The sequence below is a fragment of the Coregonus clupeaformis genome, chromosome 40 (assembly GCF_020615455.1).
Source record: "Coregonus clupeaformis isolate EN_2021a chromosome 40, ASM2061545v1, whole genome shotgun sequence".
Taxonomy (NCBI): Eukaryota; Metazoa; Chordata; class Actinopteri; order Salmoniformes; family Salmonidae; genus Coregonus; species Coregonus clupeaformis.
The window spans coordinates 33,134,035-33,158,699 of NC_059231.1; the positions used below are offsets into that span (position 1 = coordinate 33,134,035).

The 24,665-nt window shown below is 44.0% G+C and overlaps 1 protein-coding gene across 2 annotated transcripts in view; it reads left to right on the plus strand.

The window, feature by feature from the left end:
- Nucleotides 1–24,665, plus strand: part of LOC121554996 (TBC1 domain family member 22B) — a 200,608-nt gene that overhangs the window by 163,855 nt on the left and 12,088 nt on the right. For both annotated transcript variants that reach the window (XM_041868747.2, XM_041868746.2), the window contains exon 13: nt 5,165–5,260. In XM_041868747.2, the coding sequence (XP_041724681.1) occupies nt 5,165–5,260 (96 nt within the window). The remainder of the gene's footprint in view (nt 1–5,164; nt 5,261–24,665) is intronic.

Genomic DNA, 24,665 nt, shown 5'->3' on the forward strand with positions numbered 1-24,665 from the left:
TAAAGTTTGCTTTGATTTGAAATGCAATGATAGATGCATGAGATACTTATCATAAAGATTTTTAAAAATGTTTCATTTTTTGTTGTTGCTTCCCCTAACTTGAAACTCACGTGCTGCCAATGGCCCTACTTTTACTTAAAATGTGCGAGTGTTATTGTGGAAAATGGTATAGCCAACATTTGTCTGTTCTGATTGTTCCTTATTAATTTTCCTTTATTTTGGTTGACTATATTGTCAGAGACTACTGTAATGTTTTTCCTTAGGACATTATGTCTATCCAGAGAGAGATGAGGAAAGTGAGAATAACAGATGGAGACTGCAGGGCTTAGAGAGAGAGAGAAGTAATGAGAGAGATGGAGAGAGACAGCGCAACAGAGATATTGAGGGAGATTTAGTAAGGAAGAGAAAAAATGATCCTCAGGGATTGGCCCCTCGCCCCAGGTCCTTTACACCTCCCCTCCAGGCCCCCAGGGGCCTCCTAATGATTGGCTGATTGGTGACACAGAGAGCCAATCCCCAGCAGGCACAGACAGGGTTAGAGGCGGGGTCAGCCACACAGCCCCAAGCATCAATACTTCATCTGTTCTGCTGTCTATAAAAAACAGAACTCTGCCGCTTCGCTCACTCCATCTCTCTATACCTCTCCTCTGATGCACTGCTCTCTCTATCTTTCTCGTCCTCTCACCTCCACTACACCGTTCTCTCTTTCACTCTCTGTTTGCTTCATCCCTCTGTCTCTCTGTCCTTTTCCTATGCTGTAGACATACAAACACACTGACAAGCTGTGTCGGAATCCATTCAGGACTGAGCTTTCACGTGTGATGATACACATTGACACACAGAACCCAACACACACAGTAAACACCTTGCTGTGTTTTCACAGTGCTCTGGCCTGCAGTATGCTGCCGCATTTCGGCAAGTGCTAACGCCCTGTGTATGAAGTGTTGCTGCTGAACTGACTCCGCTCACACGCACCTATGCACGCACACACACGTCCTTCCCATGGGTGTCCTCTGTCTCCCTCAGGATACAGGCCTTTAGTAGCTTTTTTCTCAGCATGAGTTTTTCCTCACACACAGGCGCACACACACACACACACACACACACACACACACACACACACACACACACACACACACACTTGACTATCTGCTGGTTTAGCTGTGAGCTAAAGGGTCCCTGCTACCTCACCCACTACCTCACCTTTCCTGACTACTCTCACCTTCAGGGTTTTAATCCTGGTATGATCCGTTTTCCACAAAGAGCAGAAGTTTAGTCCCACATCAAACAGAACAATTTAAGGGTGAGATGAGAGACAGACAGCTAGCTAGTACTATAAACCATGTCTGCAGGTCAGGCCCGCTCAGCCAAGCCCAGGCCTGTCTTCTCCAATATTGTGTCTCTGACACCAGGACTGGCACCAGGAATAACAATAGGGAAGGAGCTTGGAGATGGAAGTCTGGAAGTTTGACGGCACACTATAGAGAAAATTTAAGTCAGTAATTATCAGAGGGTAGTCTTTTAGTGTGAAGACTTATATGGAGGTTGAGGTAGGCAGTATGAAGGGCTGATGGAGGAAGATAGAGTTGAATGGAGGGATACTGAGAGAGTACAGAGAGAGTGAGATGAGATATAGACCCAGAGAAATGTTGAGAACATGGGGCTGAGGTAATCACAGGGCGATTGGTGATCACTGTCTCACTCCCAGAAGTCCCTCTGTTAATAAAGTGTGTGTGTGTCTGTGTCTGTGTGTGTGTGTGCGCGACTGACTCCTACCCATCAGCTGGTCAGATTAAAGCTGTGAGGGTAGACCAATAGGCAATCATCAGCCAGACCATAACTCACTCTGCACTACGCTTCACTCTCTCCCTTTCTCTCTCTTCTCCTCTCTTACTCACTCACTTTATCTATCTGTATCTCTGTTTTTCTTCCTTCGCTGTCTGTCAGTTTATCTGTTTGTCTCGGTCTATCGGTCCCTCTCTCTCTCTCTCTCTCTCTCTCTCTCTCTCTCTCTCTCTCTCTCTCTCTCTCTCTCTCTCTCTTCACTCACCCTGTCTGGGTTATCTCTCTGTCACCAGATGACCTCTCCCCCTCTCCATCACCTCTCCTCTCCTCCATCTCTCCCTCTGTTTTCTAATTCCACCACTCCTCCTCCCATCTTTATCTCTCCTTCTCTAGAAGGTCAATCCCAGTCATATTAGCGTTTTATGCAAGACCTTTCTCCCCATCTAGCCTACATTCCACGCTACATGTATTGGCTAGTCTAAACGGCATAAGACTTATGTAACAGACATGTCCTCATTGTAATGTGAGTGGAGAGGTCTTGTACTTTATGTCCATTAGCAGGCTTGTTAAATCAGATAGAATTGGGCAGATTGGCTCACTCATCCTGCTCTGACCGCGTGGCAGAGGAGTGCCATAGTGGTAATGCGTCCCTCTTTTCTCTTTAGCGTGTGTGTGTAGGATAAGTGTCCTCGTAGTGAGGCGTCTTTACGTGGCCCTCTTACATCTTTAAACAGGTTGCGCTGAAGAGGGCCTGGCACGCTGAGACGGGGAGGAAACCAGGCCACTAAGAGAGGGATGGAGAGAAAGAAAGAAAGAGACAGTGGTTGAGAGGGAAGAAGAGGAGAGAAAGAGACAGAGGCTTATAAAGAAAGAAATAGAGTGCAAAGATGTGTAGAGAGAAAGCAAAGGCACAGAGAAGGAAGGAAAAAAGGACAAGGAAAGGCATAGAGAGAGAAGGGAGTGAGAAGGAGAAAGAGAGCATTCAGTGCCTTTTATTTTACTGTGGTCATTAATTAAAGTCCCATCATGGTCCCATTCCCCCGGGGAGAGGTGAGAGAGAAACAATTAAAATGATCCTTGAGTAGACGCTGCTGCAGTTAACTGACACTTAAAGGAAAACTCCACTTAAAAAGTATCTTTCTGTGTTTATTTTCATTAGTCCACTGTTGATACAGTCCCAAAATGTTTTGTCAGCAGTCAAGTTTTCAAGATATTGCAAAACACATCATCATGATGATGTGGCCAGTGACACTTTGTTTCTTGAAAGTCCAATATCTTGAAAACGTGACTGCTGACATGCAAAACATTTTGGGACTGTATCAAATCAAATCAAATCAAATTTGATTGGTCACATACACATATTTAGCAGATGTTATTGCGGGTGTAGCGAAATGCTTGTGTTCCTAGCTCGAACAGTGCAGTAGTATTTAACAATTCACAACAATACATACAAATCTAAAAGTAAAAGAATGGAATTAAGAAATATATAAATAAAAGGACGAGCAATGTGGCATTGCTTTCAGGCTGTATGTAATAACACAAAAAACTTTCTGGGCTAATAATGTAAGAAATATAACAACAAAAAATATACAAGTACTGCAAAGTTGCTTAGGAGCTAGAAGCAGAGCTGCCATGTCTGTTGGCACCATCTTACTCCATATCAACAGTGGACTAATGAAATAAATACCAAAATATAGTGTATTTTTCCTTCAAGGTGTGCCCTGGCATCACTGCCATGTACTGTATAATTACACACACTAGTCTAGTTTACCATTAATACTGGCTGCTTAGTGAAAATGACAGAGTTGGAAGTTAGAGAGGTTGGATGATGAAGAAAGACTCAAAACTTTGTCTCGTATGTTTTAGAAGCTTTATGAGGGAATTGTATGGAGTAGCAACTGTTTAGCGAGTAGGAACTTGGATCGTAACTAGAGTGAAGCTACCATATCTCGTGCTTCCTAATATGTACATAGCATAGATGTGTTGGAATTTCTATGTAGAGAAGTGATTTGGTTAGCTGGAGGCCTAGTCGATGTACCCTACACAGGTATATCCATATTAACAGTCTGCACTCTGCAGTGTGTCAAACCTGTGTATGTTTTAACCTCAATGTGAAGGGAATGTTTCCACAGCCGTAGCGTCAACAGTTAGTTACCCTTGAAGAACACTATCCCTGTCCTGCCTGTTTATTGGAGTGAAGAAGGAACACAGCCATTGATTTTCATTACGTTCTTTCCGTGTCTGGCATAAACGACGACCCGTCGCTCCTCGCTGTGAATACGCAAATATCACCCTCGCCTTGTGCTTTGCTTCAGTATGCTGCGCCACTGAACTGCAGCACGCCTGCCGGGAATGGGAAATGTGATTTTCGAAACAAACCCCTCTTCTCCAGTGCGAACAGCATTAGTCCTGACTATTTCCCAGGAAAGTGGGAATAATTCCCTTCCTCAGAGGGTCTTGACATGGTGCTGCATCTGTAAGAGACGTCCCAGGAAAGTTTTGTATAGACACTGGTGGAATTATTCATAACCTGGCCCAGTCCGACCCAATGTGGTTATTGGGTTATTGCTTAGTGTGAGCTGCTCTCTCGCTCCCAGACACACAGGCATATGTACACACACACACACACACACACACACAGTATGCACACTCTCCCTCTATCTCTCTCTCTGCTCCATCTCTTTGCTCCCTCTCTCTGAGACTGTTTGATTGTGGATTTTGTCTGAGATAATATGCAAATATACATATGCAGATGAGTTGACTGGATGTTGAGAGTTTGTGAAGACCAGTATTACTGTAAGCATGTTAACATCCTGTCCCATTTCCACTCCTTTAGTCCTTCAGTCTATTTTAAGAGCTTTAATTGTCTTCCCCTGGATAGCCCTTTAGACGAGGGCTATCCAGGGCTATAGACGAGGGCCATCTCACACTCTCTCTCTCTCACTTTAATTTCCCCCCTTTATTCAGCGCTGTAAAAGCGGGCCTGGAAATGTAATGAGCGTCTGAAAGAAGGGAGGAGAAAAGGTAAAGGGCAAATTTAACAGGGATTTGTCTTTCAGCTCCTAGTTGAGTGTAAATTCTCTGATTGTGACAGAAAATATTTAATATCTTCTTTCTTTTTTTCGTCTTCTCTCGCTCTGCCAAGCAGTAAGCGTCCAAATTCCCACTCTGAGAGTAGATTTAAGTCTTCCTATCAAACATAATGTCAAGGTAGAGTAGGCCTAAGTGGAGAGATGGATATGGAGGGCACTGGGAGGATGCTACAGTATTATCTTCACTGTTGCTCTACTGCTGCTTTCTAATGCTGTCTGTTCATTGTTAAAATAACTCAGGATATGTTAGAAAATGTGTTTAGTTGTCATTCTCTCTCTCTTTGCAGGCTGAGCCAGAGGGATTCTCTCACTTCCATCTCTACGTGTGTGCTGCTTTCCTAGTACGATGGAGGAAAGAGATTCTGGACGAGAGAGATTTCCAGGTAAGAGAGAGAACGATGGAAATGTATGTTGTCATACTTACATCACCTTTTACTGAGGTCCTGGGTGAGAAAAATACCCCCTTTAATAGTGACGTTTCCATCGCTTTTTATTTGAAAGAGTGAGGTCTCTGACTCTATTCCCATGTTGCTCTATTTAAGAAAGGGTGTCATTTGGGCTTTGGTCATTTGGCCACAAAGAGTGCTGTTTAAAAGTAGTGCACTGTTTATACAGGGAATAGGGTGTCATTTGAGACTGTGCCACTAAGTATGAATGTGAGTCCCAGTAGGGCTGAGCAGAGTGTGCTAGCCAGTGTCCTCTTCTCTCCAGCACATCCCAGCCCAGCACCCCCCTCATTAACTACAGGGATCAGGGGTCACATTGGCTGCATTAGTGGGATGACAGCAGCAGCTGCTGAAAGGTGACATTGGCATGAAGCAGGAATCACACTTTGGGCCCTGTCCCCTAGTTCCTCTCTTCTTTTCTCTCCGCTTCTCTTATTGACGGATGTATCTTCTCTTCCCCCTGCATGGATCTTCTCTTCTCTCTTGAAAAAGACCTCTCAACCACAATCTGAAGAGTTTTGGGTCAATGGATGCTTCTTCAGCTTTAATAAGACACGTTTCCAAGTTCTCCTTTCCTCTCCCTCCTAGTCCCCCCCTCTCCCTCCTAGTCCCTCCCTCTCTTCCTTCCTCCTTCTCTGTGCAGATTGAATTGAAACTGGTGTGTGGTTGAATATGCAGAGGTTCAGTGGTGCATGTCGCGAGGGGCTCAGTTTGTGTGTGCACACGTCTGAGCACGCGCCTGTGTGTGTCCGTGTGTATGTGAGTCGCAGTTGATTTATAGTGTTTACAGTGCCCACTGATTTAGTATTATCCCTGCTGCACCGCAGCACCACACACACACAGCTTGGCATGCAGACTGCCACCGACGTGCCAGAGGCACTAACACTCGCATCCATCTATCCTCCTTTCGCCTCCCCTAGGAGAGAGAGGGGAAGAGAGGTTGCTCTCTCTTTTTCTCTGTCTTGATTTCAACATTCTCTCTGCCTCTCCCTCCTTTAGACCTCCAGTGTTCCTCTCCTCTCTCGCTCCTCTTTCTTGATCCTTTTTCTCTCCCTTTTGCTCATTTTCTTTTGCACTCTCTCCCTCTCTCTCTCTCTCTCTCCCTCCCTCCCTCCCTCCCTCCCTCCCTCCCTCCCTCCCTCCCTCCCTCCCTCCCTCCCTCCCTCCCTCCCTCCCTCCCTCCCTCCCTCCCTCCCTCCCTCCCTCCTCCCTCCCTCACTCTCTCTCTCTCTCTCTCTCTCTCTCTCTCTCTCTCTCTCTCTCTCTCTCTCCCTCCATCTCTCTCCCTCTCTCTCTCTCTCTCTCCCTCTCTCTCTCTCCCTCCCTCACTCACTCCCTCACTCACTCACTCCCTCCTCCTCCCTCCCTCCCTCCCTCCCTCCCTCCCTCCCTCCCTCCCTCCCTCCCTCCCTCCCTCCCTCCTCCCTCCCTCCCTCTCTCTCCCTCTCTCCCTCTCTCTCCCTCTCTCTCCCTCCCTCTCTCTCCCTCCCTCACTCCCTACCTCCCTCCCCTCCCTCCCTCTCTCTTTAGCTGAACATACAGTGCATTCGGAAAGTATTCAGACCCCTTGACTTTTTCCACATTGTGTTACGTTACAGCCTTATTCTGAAATTGATTACATTGTTTTTTTACTCATCAATCTACACACAATACCCCATAATGACAAAGCAAAAACAGGTTTTTAGTAATTTTTGCTAATTTATTAAAAATAAAAACTTAAATATTACCTTTACATAAGTATTCAGACCCTTTACTCTGAATACTTATGTAAATAAGGTATTTCTGTTTTTATTTGTATTACATTTGCAAAAAAATTATAAAAACCAGTTTTCGCTCTGTCGTTATGGGGTATTGTGTGTAGTTTGCTGAGACTTGTATTTATTTAATCAATTTTAGAATAAGGCTGTAACGTAAGAACATGTGGAAAAAGTCAAGGGGTTTGAATACTTTCCGAAGGCACTGTATGTTCCACAGTCACCACTGATTTACACCCCTACCTTACACCCACTGTGAAACCTCATGAGAACATCTTTACCTTTTTGACTATAGTGCTGAGGGCCATGGGCACTTTTCTTCTTACTTAATTACATACAGGACAGTATGGTTCTACTTGGAATGGGATGGAGGTTTGGCATTTCACTCTGGGGGATAAGTGTGATGATACCCTGCAGAGAGAGAGAGGGAGAGGCATAACAGAGAGCTATAGGCAGAGAAAAGAGAGAAGTGTGATTATGAGAACTGAAAAGAGTGTTCAAAGGTGTGGATTGGCTATACAATGAGTCACCACGGCAACCGTGTCACAGGATACGACTTGGGTTAATGCCGCTGTGTGTGTGTGTGTGTGTGTGTGTGTGTGCGTGTTTGTGTAGCCCCGTGTAGCTTAGTTGGTAGAGCATGGCGTTTGAAAATGTATGCACTTACTAACTGTAAGTCACTCTAGATAATAGCCTCTGCTAAATGACTAAAATGTAAAATGTATCCAAAATTCTGTGTGTGTGCGCGATTGTGTGTGTGTGCGAGTCTGTTTCTGTGCGTGTGAGCACTTGCACACGTGTGTGGCTGACATTCTCCCTGTCAGTGTTCTGTGCGTCCTGCTCTGACAATTCAATTCTTTGACCATCTGCAACCCTAGCTAGCCTGTCCCCTCCTCTGTACTGACCACTGATGTCCTGACGGCCAGGCCTATTCTTGGCAGAATAGGCCTGGCAGCGGAGGACCAGAGCTCCCCTCCCAGTCTCAGGTCCATTATGAAGCAGCCAGGCATCGGAGGACCAGAGCTCCCCTCCCAGTCTCAGGTCCATTATGAAGCAGCCAGGCAGGGGAGGACCAGAGCTGGACAGGAGTGACAAGACAGCCAGATCCAGACCGAGACCTTGCCTTCTTCCATCCCCCAGGCCAAGGCCTGCTGTTCAGGCCAACCTGCCTCAAGCAAATCCACCCCAGTAATAGAGCTTTGGTCCCCAGAAAAACAAACCTACCTCTGAGCTTCTTCCCTTCAAACTCACATCCAAGACTGGGTCTTTAGGCTCCCAGCTAGCTAACCCACCCTAGTCTTTGGCTTTGTCCCTATTAAGTGGCTTTGGCTTTGACCTTAGCCTCCATCAAACCAACCTCAGACTAGTTGATATCCCCAGTAAATCCACCCCACAGTGGGGCTGGTCCCCACCAGCAGCCCACCCACCCTGACCCCAGCCCAGTTCCAGGCCTTGGCACCATCTCCACAGGTTGGCCAGGCCTCAGAGCCTGCTCCATTACTCCCACACCCAGTCTGTCTCTCTCAGCAGTGACCTTTCCTCTGGGTCTTGTGATTACCATGCAGTGACAGTACAGAGCACACTAACTGGCACTTTTCTGCTCTCCTCTCTCACTGTACTGTACTCTTCTGGTAGCTCCAGGCTACTCTTGCTCGCACTCTCTGACTGCGTTTCCAATGGTTCTCTTTCCGCTATATAGTGCCCTATGGGCCCTCGTCAACAGTAGTGCACTATAAAGGGAATAGGGTACCATTTGAGACGCACTCTGCCTCTCTTCTCACTGGACGACAGCAAGGCTCAGTACTGATGGAGTGAACACTAGGCCCCCCTGGTTGGGTTTAGCTAGTGAATTACATGATGACTGATTATAAACAAAAAAAAAACAGGCTTCAGTAATCTGTTATTCACTGCTTCCTTGTTGTGAGGTTGGATTGGGGGGTGATTCCAATGCAATTCAATTCAATGCAGAATAGAAAATGGAATTGACTCAGTCTAAAGGGTTATTCAATCCCCCCTTCACCTCCAGTAACCTGAATGACCCATAGAGGAGTTAAGTAATGAGTGCGATGCAAAGTGACGCCATGGCCCTGTTAGGCTGTTAGCTTGACATTAGCCTGGGGGGGATAATGACAGCTTCTATTGTGTCTCTGGGTTCCTGTGGTTCACAGACCTTGTTCTGGTCAGCCTCTCTAATCACTGAGTATCTGAGTATATTCGTATAGCTCCCAAGAGCACTGCTTCTGACACAGAGTGCAAATGCATATGCATATGCAGACACACAGTTAAAGAGTTTTCTTGTCGTTTGTGTGTTGACAGAGAGTTAAAGAGTTCACCACGTGTGTGTGTGTGTTTATGAGCGTGTGTCTGTGTGACTCCTCTCTCCACTGTGTCTGCCGTCTGCTCTCCTCTTTCTCTCCTCTCCCCTCCTGGCCCCCCTGCAGTGAGCCACCACAGGCCACAGACATCCAAATGTCAGAACCCGCTGGCATGTACTGAGGCCAATATGCAGCAAATGAGCCCTCATTATCTATTTGTTGATCACATAATGGGAAGCTTTTTCTCAGGCTAATGAAATGGACACGAAGGCTGCAGCCCAAAATGGCACCCTGTTCCCTTTACTGCTTTTGAACAGGGATCTGGTCAAAAGTTGTGCACTATATAGGGAATAGGGTGCGATTTGGGATTCATCCAGAGATTACTTTTCCTCCCCATCTCTGATTAGCTATTACATTTCCCCTGGCCTCTGGTTTCACAGAAAATGTGATGATATAACTTGTTTACAAATCAGGGCAGAATCTAGGCCCACCGTCTTGTAATGAATCCTGGACATTACCTTAAAGCTAGAATCCTTAATTGGTGAAACTGCCACGTCCGTTTGGGATATTACAACAACAAAGAAGTTCCTACAATCAATTAACAATGTTTTTACCTCTGACGTCATCGCACGCGCGATAGAACAGCAGAATATGTACTGCAATATTTTTTACCATGCTGCCGGACGCTCTTCTCCTCCGTTGAATCAACAAACAAAAATGATAACAAAGGCACTTTATTGCAAGGATATTACCTGTGCTTATACGGCTTATATACAGGCATTACTTAAACAGCAGTTCCTATGCTCAAACAGGTTCCTTAGAGCATCATTAGCCAGTCTGAAGTCAGCAGTCTACAAGCAATCTAGCTGTAGCTGCTGTCTTAGCTGTCTGTAGCTGCTGTCTTAGCTGTCTGTAGCTGCTGTTTGTAGCTGTTGTCTTAGCTGTCCATTACCTGTCAGATTCTGTTGTTTTTGTCCTGCCATACACCAGTGGCTGGCTCACCTGACATCTCCCACACACCTTTCCTCCCAGCTTAGCCCTGTACAGAACAGAGTCTGAGGCCTCACACACTGCCTCTGTCACCCTCTCTATCTCTGTTTCTCTGTCCAGGCTTACTCTCTGGTGAAAGACACCTGTGATCTTTGTGACCAATCCCCCTGAGTCTGAAACCAGCGTAACACGTTTAACTATGGATAGATGGATGGGGTGAGGGAGAAAGAACATAGAAACAGGTGGAATCAATCTTCCACTATGTCGTTGTAACAGTTTGATTTAAATCGAGTTTAGTCTCCAATGGTGAGGGCTTTGAGTTGAGACGCTGTCGTGCAGGGGTTGTTGTATCTGTTCACAGTTCTACACCACAGCCATGGAGCGCTTACCCTGACACACACTTACAGTCACGAGCAATGGCACATACACATGCAGCTCCCAGAGCCAATCAAACATGTGAAGCAGAAAACTTGAAGTTATGTGCTCTCATTATCGACATCATACATGAGTGCAGGCTTTAATTAAAAAGGGAGGATGTATGGCCGTGTGATAACCTGCATGTTAACTCACACTTACAATATCACATTATATAATACACGCCTCTCTCACGCGGTATCATTCATTCCCTTAATATTAGACTGCGGTTGCCATTTATATTTTTCCCAGCCATCAGGGCTATAGCACTTGGTTTAGTTTAAAAAAATATATGTATTTGGTAACTATTCTGACATACAGTGAGGGAAAAAAGTATTTGAGCCCCTGCTGATTTTGTACGTTTGCCCATTGACAAAGAAAAGAAATGATCAGTCTATAATTTTAATGATAGCTTTATTTGAACAGTGGGAGACAGAATAACAACAAAGAAATCCAGAAAAACGCATTTCAAAAATGTTATAAATTGATTTGCATTTTAATGAGTGAAATAAGTATTTGACCCCCTCTCAATCAGAAAGATTTCTGGCTCCCAGGTGTCTTTTATACAGGTATCGAGCTGAGATTAGGAGCACACTCTTAAAGGGAGTGCTCCTAATCTCAGCTTGTTACCTGTATAAAAGACACCTGTCCACAGAAGCAATCAGTCAATCAGATTCCAAACTCTCCACCATGGCCAAGACCAAAGAGCTCTCCAAGGATGTCAGGGACAAGATTGTAGACCTACACAAGGCTGGAATGGGCTACAAGACCATCGCCAAACAGCTTGGTGAGAAGGTGGCAACAGTTGGTGCGATTATTCGCAAATGGAAAAACACAAAATAACTGTCAATCTCCCTTGGCCTGGGGCTCCATGCAAGATCTCACCTCGTGGAGTTGCAATGATCATGAGAACGGTGAGGAATCAGCCCAGAACTACACGGGAGAATCTTGTCAATGATCTCAAGGCAGCTGGGACCATAGTCACCAAGAAAACAATTGGTAACACACTACGCCGTGAAGGACTGAAATCCTGCAGCGCCCGCAAGGTCCCCCCTGCTCAAGAAAGCACATATACAGGCCCGTCTGAAGTTTGCCAATGAACATCTGAATGATTCAGAGGAGAACTGGGTGAAAGTGTTGTGGTCAGATGAGACCAAAATCGAGCTCTTTGGCATCAACTCAACTCGCTGTGTTTGGAGGAGGAGGAATGCTGCCTATGACCCCAACAACACCATCCCCACCGTCAAACATGGAGGTGGAAACATTATGCTTTGAGGGTGTTTTTCTGCTAAGGGGACAGGACAACTTCACCGCATCAAAGGGACGATGGACGGGGCCATGTACCGTCAAATCTTGGGTGAGAACCTCCTTCCCTCAGCCAGGGCATTGAAAATGGGTCGTGGATGGGTATTCCAGCATGACAATGACCCAAAACACACGGCCAAGGCAACAAAGGAGTGGCTCAAGAAGAAGCACATTAAGGTCCTTGAGTGGCCTAGCCAGTCTCCAGACCTTAATCCCATAGAAAATCTGTGGAGGGAGCTGAAGGTTCGAGTTGCCAAACGTCAGCCTCGAAACCTTAATGACTTGAAGAAGATCTGCAAAGAGGAGTGGGACAAAATCCCTCCTGAGATGTGTGCAAACCTGGTGGCCAACTACAAGAAACGTCTGACCTCTGTGATTGCCAACAAGGGTTTTGCCACCAAGTACTAAGTCATGTTTTGCGAAGGGGTCAAATACTTATTTCCCTCATTAAAATGCAAATCAATTCATAACATTTTTGACATGCATTTTTCTGGATTTTGTTGTTGTTATTCTGTCTCTCACTGTTCAAATAAACCTACCATTAAAATTATAGACTGATCATGTCTTTGTCAGTGGGCAAACGTACAAAATCAGCAGGGGATCAAATACATTTTTCCCTCACTGTACATAGACAAAAACAATAGACAACTTAACATTTACATGCACACATTTCAACAAACATTAATGACCTCACACTTGCTCAGGTCCACATGTTCCCACTGTAACCTCACCCATCCTACCCGTCTCACAATAACACTTTCTCATTTCTCATCCCTTGGACAGCTCCAGTGCTTGCAATACTTCATGCCATAGAGCTTCAAACTGCACTATTCTGCCTCTCTCTGTAGCCCACTTTTTTTCAGTATTTAGATAATGCATTTGATTAATCCACTGTCTTAACGATAGAGGGTCATTTAATTTCCAGTTTTTAAGCAAAAGTGTTTCAAAATGATTGATGAAAAAGTACAGTCAGTCCAACCCAGTGGGTATCTCACCGCACCCTCATATGCCATGTCTTAAAATATGCTGATAGGATTTAAAGTAAATGTATATTGTAAAACTTCTGACAGCCAACTCTCTAACTCCGCCCATAACTTTTGGACTTTATAGCACTCCAAGAAGGCATGAGTCATTGAGTCACTGTTAGTTTTAGACATGACTCTGCCGTTGTGCTGTAAAATTTGTGATTTTTCTGTACATTAGTTTATACTGGATTAAGCGTAAATTTTTGTTAACTGTCATTTCGTTAGTTATGTTCCATCTTGTGCCAATATCAGTTCTTTGTAGGTCTTGGTTCCAATAGTTTATTAATTTGGATAGGCTTTCTGCAATGTTTTGTATGTCTTACCTATCATATGAGTATCCTTTTCTTACTCAAATAGAATTCCCTCAACATTGCTCTGATGTCCAAAAGATTTCAGATCAAGATTTCATGATATAAAACTTTTAAGTTGGATATATTTGAAAATGTCTACGTTGGTCAGTCCAAAATTGCTTTTTTAATTCTGTCATGGAAATAATTGTATTTCCTATTACCAAGTAATTTAGGGTTTCTATGCCTTTTGTTTTCCATGTGGGACAATTTATCGCTGAATTCTGAAAAGATATCCAAGGATTGTTCCATAGGGGTGTATTTTTAGGGATTGATATTGGTTCTTGTAGAATCTGTTTCATTTCCTTCCATATTGTTATAGTGTTCTTAACTATGAAGCACCCAAGCTAACTGGCTAACATTGGCTAGCTTGCTTTTTACTTTCAGACACAAAATTGGGATTATGGTTCATTGTTTACCTCTGGATAACATGAAAACAGCCTAACCAGCTCTGCTGGCAACTATGTAATTACGCTTTTTTGCTGACGTTTACTGACACTGGCCATATTCAACGGGTATTGTGCGTTCATAAATGCATCAGTTATTCTGCACTCTGGCATACTCCGACTGTATTTACGAACGCACCCAAAATGGTTACTTGCATAGTGGAGTCTTTTGTTAAGACATGTAGCTAGCTAGCTAGGTAAACAATGAACCTAGCTAGGTAAATAAAGTGTAAGATCATACACGTAACGTTAGCTAGCGAGCCAGCCAGCTAGTTAAACAATGAACCATAGTGCCAACTCATGTCATTACTACCCTGCATGAATCTGCTGGTAGCTAACCAACCTGGTTCAATGTTAGCTAGCTAACATTAGGCTCTAAATAGCAAAGCAAATGGCTCTGAGATATGACTAATAACATCATACACGTAACATTAGCTAGTGAGCCAGCCAGCTAACGTTAGATAGCTAGCTAACAGTACACTTTAACTTGAAATGAAACCATTATTAGAAATTAGAAACGTGTAATATCTGACAATGTAACTAGCTAGACTATCTTCCCCGTATACATCATGCATGATGGACGTGTCTCCCTGTCACAGATGCCATGTTTGCCATTAGTTTGAAGATGTAATCCGGAGACAGGTGTTTTCTCCATCTCTTTAGCTATCATACTCTAATTCCACTGATTTCAAAACTCGATCCTTCAGAAAGTGGAGAGCAACACTTATGCAGCTCCACTACATATTTAAAAAAAAGATGCGTTTGACAAGATTACTCAGATTTAACTGTTTCTTATTCCCTAATGTACGCCTTAAAAACATCCCAAATGATGTGGCTAGTGGGGCTCTACTTGGGGAGATTAGGTCAACCGACAGACTGAAGTGAGGTGAGTGGATGCATCACACATACTTCAGGGAAGTGTCTGATGCCCTCCCAGCCCCCTAGTAGGCAGTGTAATGAAACAATAGAGACAGAAAAACAACAAAACAGTGAGAAAATAATTGTTTTCTAAGTAAATAAATTAGAAGAAAAAGGGAAGGGAAGAAAAAGAGCTCATGTTTGTTCGATTGGTTAAGCAGGGAAATGACTAACTGGAAACTAGCAGGCAGAACGTTCTCTGAAAATGTTCTCTACTGATCCACCTCAGGTGGTTTGGAATTGCTGCGACTGTAACTGGCATCCCTGTCTGCCTCAATAACTTACTTGGCACCAACACCAACTCTCGCTCTCTCTCTCTCTCTCACACACACACACACACACACACACACACACACATACACACCAACTCTCTCTCTCTCTCTCTCTCTCTCTCTCTCTCTCTCTCTCTCTCTCTCTCTCTCTCTCTCTCTCTCTCACTGTCTCTCTCTCTCACTGTCTCTCACTGTCTCTCTCTCTCTCACTGTCTCTCTCTCTCTCACTGTCTCTCTCTCTCTCTGTCTCTCTCTCTCTCACTGTCTCTAACACATGCACAAACTCTGCCTCTACCTCTCTCTCACACACACACACAAACTCACTCAATGTGTTGTTCAGGGCTCTGTAAGAATTGCTTAGTGCCTGAGGTGCTGTTTTCAGAAGGCTGAAGCACTCACTGCCACTCTACATTACCACCATACCCCTAGATACTCCAAAAACATTGACTATGACTGGCTCACAGTAGCGCTATGCTAGAACTCTTGATCTGTCCAACCCTCTGGCCTGTAGCTGTATCAAGGGATAAAGCGCACAATAATGTTTTGCTAAGAATTACGAGTTTCACAAAGATGATGTCAAGGCTATTATATCAAATTATACTCAATGGTGCCTTTCAGTTTGGACAAGTCAGCTAGTGACAAAAGGTCAAGGAGACAGAAGAGTGGAGGGCTTGTGTTTCTTTCCTAGAATTCATCAAATTTAATTGAGGACCAAATGTTTCATGTAGCATGAATAGCAGTGGCTTCGATACAGCCTCCATGCCATTTCTCTGTGATTTCATTACTATCTGATATTGAATAAATGCTGGGAACGTCATTTGGAAAGTTAATTTTGGCCTGACTGGGATGTACACACAAGCTATTAGTTTGGTGTAAATCGAAGATCACAATATCACTGTGTTCCTCCTCAAGAGACAGACGTGGGCGCATACACACACACACACACACACACACACACACACACACACACACACACACACACACATACAAACACATACACTCCTAGCCGAGAGAGAGAAAGGAGTTACACAGCCGGCTTTAGCACAATTAAATGTCTGTCAGATGAAAGTGGAACTCTTTAAATGTCAACTGCTTTTCTACTGATTAAATGCCCATGTTGAATGCATTCGCTTTGACTCAGGGCTATTATAAGAGGGCGGAAAAGTGTGTACTGAGTGTATAACTCTATACTATAGAAATATCAGTGCTACTTCAATGCTTTTTTAATTTTTTTTACCTTTATTTAACTAGGCAAGTCAGTTAAGAACAAATTCTTATTTACAATGACGGCCTACACCGGCCAAACCCGGACGACGCTGGGCCAATTGTGCGCCGCCCTATGTAGGCCTCTACTTTTGAGTGTATACAGTGCCTTCAGAAAGTATTCACACCCCTTTACTTTTTCCACATTTTGTTGTGTTACAGCCTGAATTTAAAAATGATTCAATTGAGATTGTGTGTAACTGGCCTACACAAAATACCCCATAATGTCAAAGTGGAATTATGGTTTTAGATTTTGTCTTGAGTCAATAATTATTCAACCCCTTTGTTATGGCAAGCCTAAATAATGTTCAGGATTTATGATTTATGTCCTGAATAAAAAGCGTTATGTTTGGTGCAAATCCAGCCCAACACATCACTGAGTACCACTCTTCATATTTTGAAGCATGGTGGTGGCTGCTTCATGTTTTGGGTATGCTTGTTAACCATTTAGCAGGACAATAAGAGTGGCCTACTTACAGTTTTGACTTAAATTGGCCAGAAAATATATGGCAAGACTTGAAATGGCTGTCTAGCAATGATCAATAACCAGCTTGAATAATGTTTTTAATAATAATGTGCAGGTATTGTACAATCCCAGTGTGAAAAGCTCTTAAGAGACTTACCCAGAAAGACTCACAACTGTAATTCTAACATGTATTGGCTCAGGTGTGAGAATACTTATGTAAATGAGATATGTATGTATTTCATTTTCAATAAATGTGCAAATTTTTCTAAAAATGTGTTATTACTTTGTCATTATTGGGTATTGTGTGTAGATGGGTGGGGGGAAAAAATCTATTTAATACATTTTGATAACACAACAAAATGTGGAAAAGTCAAGGGGTATGACTACTTTCTGAAGGCACTGTTTACTCTGTTTGGATGGTATAGGCATGTCAATGCAATATTCATCTCTGTAAATCCTATTGAGTGTGCATACCCTGGATGGTATAGAAATGCTACTGCTATTTCAATTTCTGTATATCCTTTTGAGTGTACTCTGAAACCATTGTATAGAAATGCCAGAGCTACAGTGAGGGAAAAAAGTATTTGATCCCCTGCTGATTTTGTACGTTTGCCCACTGACAAAGAAATGATCAGTCTATAATTTTAATGGTAGGTTTATTTGAACAGTGAGAGACAGAATAACAACAAAAAAATCCAGAAAAATGCATGTCAAAAATGTTATAAATTGATTTGCATTTTAATGAGGGAAATAAGTATTTGACCCACTCTCAATCAGAAAGATTTCTGGCTCCCAGGTGTCTTTTATACAGGTAACGAGCTGAGATTAGGAGCACACTCTTAAAGGGAGTGCTCCTAATCTCAGCTTGTTACCTGTATAAAAGACACCTGTCCAAAGAAGCAATCAATAAATCAGATTCCAAACTCTCCACCATGTCCAAGACCAAAGAGCTCTACAAGGATGTCAGGGACAAGATTGTAGACCTACACAAGGCTGGAATGGGCTACATGACCATCGCCAAGCAGCTTGGTGAGAAGGTGACAACAGGTGGTGCGATTATTCGCAAATGGAAGAAACACAAAAGAACTGTCAATCTCCCTCGGCCTGGGGCTCCATGCAAGATCTCACCTCGTGGAGTTGCAATGATCATGAGAATGGTGAGGAATCAGCTCAGAACTACACGGGAGGATCTTGTCAATGATCTCAAGGCAGCCGGGACCATAGTCACCAAGAAAACAATTGGTAACACACTACGCCGTGAAGGACTGAAATCCTGCAGCCCCCGCAAGGTCCCCCTGCTCAAGAAAGCACATATACAAGCCCATCTGAAGTTTGCCAATGAACATCTGAATGATTCAAGAGGAGAACTGGGTGAAAGTGTTGTGGTCAGATGAGACCAAAATCGAGCTCTTTGGCATCAACTCAACTTGACGTGTTTGGAGGAGGAGGAATGATGCCAATGACCCCAAGAACACCATCCCCACCGTCAAACATGGAGGTGGAAACATTATGCTTTGGGGGTGTTTTTCTGCTAAGGGGACAGGACAACTTCACCGCATCAAAGGGACGATGGACGGGGCCATGTACCGTCAAATCTTGGGTGAGAACCTCCTTCCCTCAACCAGGGCATTGAAAATGGGTCGTGGATGGGTATTCCAGCACGACAATGACCCAAAACACACGGCCAAGGCAACAAAGGAGTGGCTCAAGAAGAAGCACATTAAGGTCCTTGAGTGGCCTAGCCAGTCTCCAGACCTTAATCCCATAGAAAATCTGTGGAGGGAGCTGAAGGTTCGAGTTGCCAAACGTCAGCCTCGAAACCTTAATGACTTGAAGAAGATCTGCAAAGAGGAGTGGGACAAAATCCCTCCTGAGATGTGTGCAAACCTGGTGGCCAACTACAAGAAACGTCTGACCTCTGTGATTGCCAACAAGGGTTTTGCCACCAAGTACTAAGTCATGTTTTGCAGAGGGGTCAAATATTTATTTCCCTCATTAAAATGCAAATCAATTTATAACATTTTTGACATGCGTTTTTCTGGATCTTTTTGTTGTTATTCTGTCTCTCACTGTTCAAATAAACCTACCATTAAAATTATAGACTGATCATGTCTTTGTCAGTAGGCAAACGTACAAAATCAGCAGGGGATCAAATACTTTTTTTCCTCACTGTATTTCAATGTGTATATCCTTTTGATTATAGAAAAGCAAGTGCTACTTCAGTCTCTGTATCCTATTATCGAGCACTGTGGGATATGGTTGTGATGGCAGCAACATATGAGGCAGTCACACTCCCAACTCCCAATCTGTTCTATCATAACTACCAGGAGAGACATGTATCTTAATCTGGCAGAAGTTTACACATTTTTACATTTTAGTCATTTAGCAGACACTCTTATCCAGAGCGACTTACAGTTAGTGAGTGCATACATTTTCATACTGGCCCCCGTGGGAAACGAACCCACAACACTGGCGTTGCAAGCGCCATGCTCTACCAACTGAGCTACACGGGACCTCCTCATCTCTGTGTAGAGGTCTTAATAGACTCATGGCCATAACTCACAACAGCCAGTACCTAAATGACAAGCATCCGTCACGCTCCACACATCAATCTCTACTCCCAAAATAAATTATGGAAATTATGCTCCTTTTTTTGTGAATTTGTACACATACAAAAGCCTACATTCAATCAAGGGCAAAAAATTACATCAACAAAAAAAAACTCACCACCCCCACATTTCCAGATTACATCTCGTATTAAAGTCCGGCAAGTGCCAATCGAGTTATAGGCCTAGTATGTGTACAAATTCACAAAAAAAGGAGCATAATTTCCATTTCTTTTGGGAGTAGAGATTGATGGGTGGAGGGTGACGGATGCTTGTCATTTAGCTACTGGCTGTTGTGAGTTATAGCCGTGAGTCTATTAAGACCTGTACACTGAGAGATGAGAAGGTGTAAACTTCTGCCTGATTAATACAATGCCCCCGCCGTTCATCAGAAAAACTTGTAATTTTGTCTAAACTTGGGCTGAGAGTGGAGACTCCGTTAAACTGCCTGTAGCTTGATTAATCACCGCGCAAGAGTAGTTTGGTGTATTTGTAGCACGCACGCACATGCGCGCACACACACACACACACACACACACACACATTCTTACGCTCACACATAGAGAGGGAGAGAGAGATGGGAGGAGAGAGGAAGGGAGATGGTGAGAGAGCTAGAGGCAGGGTCGTATGAATCCACTCACCACAGAGGCATTTACTGAAAGGAGTAAGGGAGGGGGAAAAAAAGAAAAGAAAAAACAGAAGATAATACTGTGGATGTAATTAAACATCCCACCAGTCTCCCGTGTATACTGTCTCTCCCTGCATCGCTCTCTCTCCCTGCATCGCTCTCTCTCTCCCCCCGCATCGCTCTCTCTCTCCCCCCGCATCGCTCTCTCTCCCTCTTTCTCTCTCTCCCAGCTTCTCTCTCGTTCTCCCTGCCTGTTTCGCTCTCTCCTGCTAACTTGTGTGGCCCTTCGTGTATATTGCCGACAATACCCAGGACCTCCTGATAAACAGAGCTGTTGGTAAAGTCGTGCGTAATCAATCACCCGTCTGTGGTGGTTAGTTACGTGTGTGCGTGTGTGTGTGCAAGTGCAGTATACAGTATAAGGGTTGAGACTTCGTTGCAGTATGATAGTGACTGCCCCAGCATTCTCCATCAGTGATCAATAAACACCACACCGGGGTGCCGCACGGCTCTGATGCTGACGAGGGGCTCAGTCTAATGTTTTTATTTCATCATAACTCGGTCAACTCTCCTAAAAGCAGTTATCTCTCCCCACAACAGCGGCCTGTGGTGCGGCGCTCTTCCTTGCTGCCAGACTGTCATTCGAGACTTGTCTTTGGCCCCTGCAGTTTATCAGTGTGTGTGTCTGTGTGTCTGGCTCGGCCCAGACCCACTGCTTCTTTCTGGCTCCCGCTTCGCTATGTGCCGCCTGCGATACGGACAGGACTCAATAACCATAGCCGCCACCTAATTTCGAGAGAGGCTAAATAAATAAATGTCATCATTGTCTTAGATAAGAGCCAAACAGAAAGCAGCGAGAGCAGCGGAGATAGATTTGGCTGAGGAGCTATCTTAGGAGGTGATTAGGGGAAGAGCGACAGGGACTCAAGGACAACTTGGAGAGACTACCTCTACTGGGTCTGTGATGTTTACTCTGGGTCTGTGACTTGGCTTTGGGTCTGTGACTGTGTCTCTGGGTCTGTGACTTGGCTTTGGGTCTGTGACTGTGTCTCTGCTTGTGCCTTAATCTCGGTTAAACCAGAGCTAAAATCTTGCGTAATGTGTTAGTCCCTTACTATCCCCAGGAGTTCTGTCACACACACACACACGTGCGCGTACACACAGACACACACATACGCTAAGCACACACATGCTAAGCGCACGCACACACACACACACACAGTCCACCCTCTATCCATTTATCCGCTTTGATCTCTCGTTAACTCAGTGAGGAGAAAAGACAGCGGCGTCCTCTTGAGAAGTACCAGGCTTTTCATTTTACTTAATACATTCTGAGCACCATCCAGGAATGTCCTATTCAGTGTGGGGAGAGTATTTTGGCGTGGTACAATTGAGTCAATGGGTGTTTGGTTTACCTTTTGTACAGGTGCTTGAATCCATGCAACTGTACTTTGTGTAAGTGGTCGGCTTGAAAAGCCTTTTAATTCCTGAAGAGGATGCTTTAACACATGGACCTGTCATTTTCTAAACGTTGTGCATTTCTGCCACTGGCCTTGCTTCTTTAGAGAGGCTGTTAATTGTTCAGATGTTTTTGAGTCTTCTGAAGGGCCTCTTTTGATGCTGTTATGAATGTGACTCAAAAGGTTTAGTCACACACACATTGTACCCGCCTTCATTCTGAAGTGCCCCTACCTGTGTTAGTAAAGTGATTTCTGCAGCAGCCTGTGAGATGTGTGTAATTAAGGTCTATTAAGCTCATTAGCGGAATATAAATGATAGCCAACAGCTGGTCATGTATTAGAATGTTTAAGTCATTAATGAAGGACTCTCACCAGCCAGTCACAAGGGAGGTGGGTTTGACTACTGGCTTATTCTATACATTAGGTAGGACACTGAGTACCAATGAGTTGTCCTATAGAATATCCTCTGATCCTCTGGAAGTCCATATACTCCATTATGTACTATTATATGCAGCACTTTACACTGTGCCCAACCTCAATATCCAACTTTCTCGAATTCTAGGATGTATGACAATGAAACTAACACTGTGCTTCTGACTAAACTAGTCAACAAACAACATGGCCTTGTACATTCAAATGCTCCTACTTACACTACAAAAATATGTGGACACCTGCTCGTCGAACATCTCATTCCAAAATTATAGGCATTAATATGGAGTTGGTCCCCCTTTGCTGCTATAACAGCCTCCACTCTTCTGGGAAGGTTTTCCACTAGATGTTGGAACGTTGCTGCGGGGACTTGCTTCCATTCAGCCACGAGCATTAGTGAGGTCGGGCACTGATGTTGGGCATTTAGGCCTGGCTCGCAGTCGGCCTAAATCTTTACACCATTCCAGCCAATGCTTGGCATTGCGCATGGTGGTCTTAGGCTTGTGTGCGGTTGCTCGGCCATGGAAACCCCTTTCATGAAGCTGCAGACGAACAGTTCTTGTGCTGATGTTGCTTCCAGAGGCAGTTTGGAACTCGGTAGTGAGTGTTGTAACTGAGGACAGACGATTCTGTGAGCTTGACAGTAACAGCACTTACAGTTGACCGGGGCAGCTCTAGCAGGGTAGACATTTGACGAAATGACTTGTTGGAAAGGTGCCACATTGAAAGTCACTGGGCTCTTCAGTAAGGCCATTCTACTGCCAATGTTTGTCTATGGAGATTGCATGGCGGTGTGCTCGATTTTATACACCTGTCACCAACGGGTCTGGGTGAAATAGCCGAATCCACTAATTTGGAGGGGTGTCCACATACATCTATATTATATACTGAACAAAAATATAAACGCAACATGTAAAGTGTTGGTCCCATGTTTCATGAGCTGAAATAAAAGATCCCAGAAATGTTCCATATGGACAAAAAGCTTATTTCTCTCAAATTCTGTGCATAAATTTGTTTACATCCGTGTTAGTGAGCATTTCTCCTTTGTCAAGATAATCCATCCACCTGACAGGTGTGGCATATCAAGAAGCTGATTAAACAGCATGATCATTATACAGGTGCACCTTGGGCTGGAGACAATAAAAGGCCACTCTACAATGTGCAGTTTTGTCACACAACACAAAGCCACAGATGTCTCAAGTTTTGAGGTAGTGTGCAATTGGCATGCTGACTGCAGAAATGTCCACCAGAGCTGTTGCCAGATAATTAAATGTTCATTTCCCTACCATAAGCTGCCTCTAAGGCTGTTTTAGAGAATTTGGCAGTATGTCCAACCGGCCTCACAATCGCAGACCACGTTTAACCACGCCAGCCCAGGACCTCCACATCAAACTTCTTCACCTGAGGAATCGTCTGAGACCAACAACCTGGATAGGTGATGAATCTGTGGGTTTGCGCAACCGAATAATTTCTCAGCAGGGTCTTGACCTGACTGCAGTTCGGTGTCGTAACAGACTTCAGTGGGCAAATGCTCACCTTCGATTGCCATTGGCACGCTGGAGAATTGTGCTCTTCATGGATGAATCCCAGTTTAATCTGTACCAGGCATATGGCAGACGTGTGGGCAAGCGGTTTGCTGATAACGTTGTGAACAGAGTTCCCCATGGTGGCAGTGGGGTTATGGTATGGGTAGGCATAAGCTACGGACAACGAAAACAATTGCATTTTATCTATGGAATTTGAATATACAGAGATACCGTGACGAGATCCAGTTCTTCAATGGCCTGTATATTCATCAGACATGTCACCGATTGAGCATGTGGGACAACATTCCACAGGCCACAATCAACAGCCTGATCAACTCTATGCGAAGGAAATGTGTCGCGCTGCATGGGGAAAATGGTGGTTGTTATGATGAGTTTCTCTGGTATCAAGTAATTCAGGATGCAAGAAGATATTTAACACTTAGATGGAGAGTTGATACATGTATTTAATGTACGCTACCGGATTCAACATAGCAAGATACACGTGGGTTGCATCTCACTATTCGAATGATAGGCGTACAAAATATCTCAGTTTATATACTGCTTTGCAAGCTAATTCTATCCAACCGTTACCAACCATTATTAGAATACACTCCCAACTAAAATAGTATCACCCTGTATGGTATCGTCTTGCACCCTAGTCAGGATATTCCATCACGTACTCCTAAGATTAGCACCAGTGGCCCCCCAGATATCTTTGGCACACATACCTTCTGGCACCCACCAGTGACAGAAATAAATGGAATGTCCTCATCCTCAAAATCCTATGCAACCCGTAAAAGCAAAGACATTAACGAATCCTGTGTAAAAGACGTCATATCAGTGGTCACACCAGATACTGACTGGTTTTCTGATCCACGCCCCTACCTTTTTTAAGGCATCTGTGACAAACAGATGCATATCTGTATTCCCAGTCATGTGAACTCCATAGATTAGGCCCTCATGAATTTATTTCAATTAACTGATTTCCTTGAACTGTAACAGTAAAATCTTTGAAATTGTTGCATTAATATTTTTGTTCAGTGTATGTTTTAGCAAAAATAACACTGCATTTAGCCATGGCAAAATGCATAGAATTGCAGCAAATTAGCGTTAAAACACAAAATCTCTCAAGTCCATGGCTTAATATGTATAATTGCAAGAAATTAGATTTAAAACTG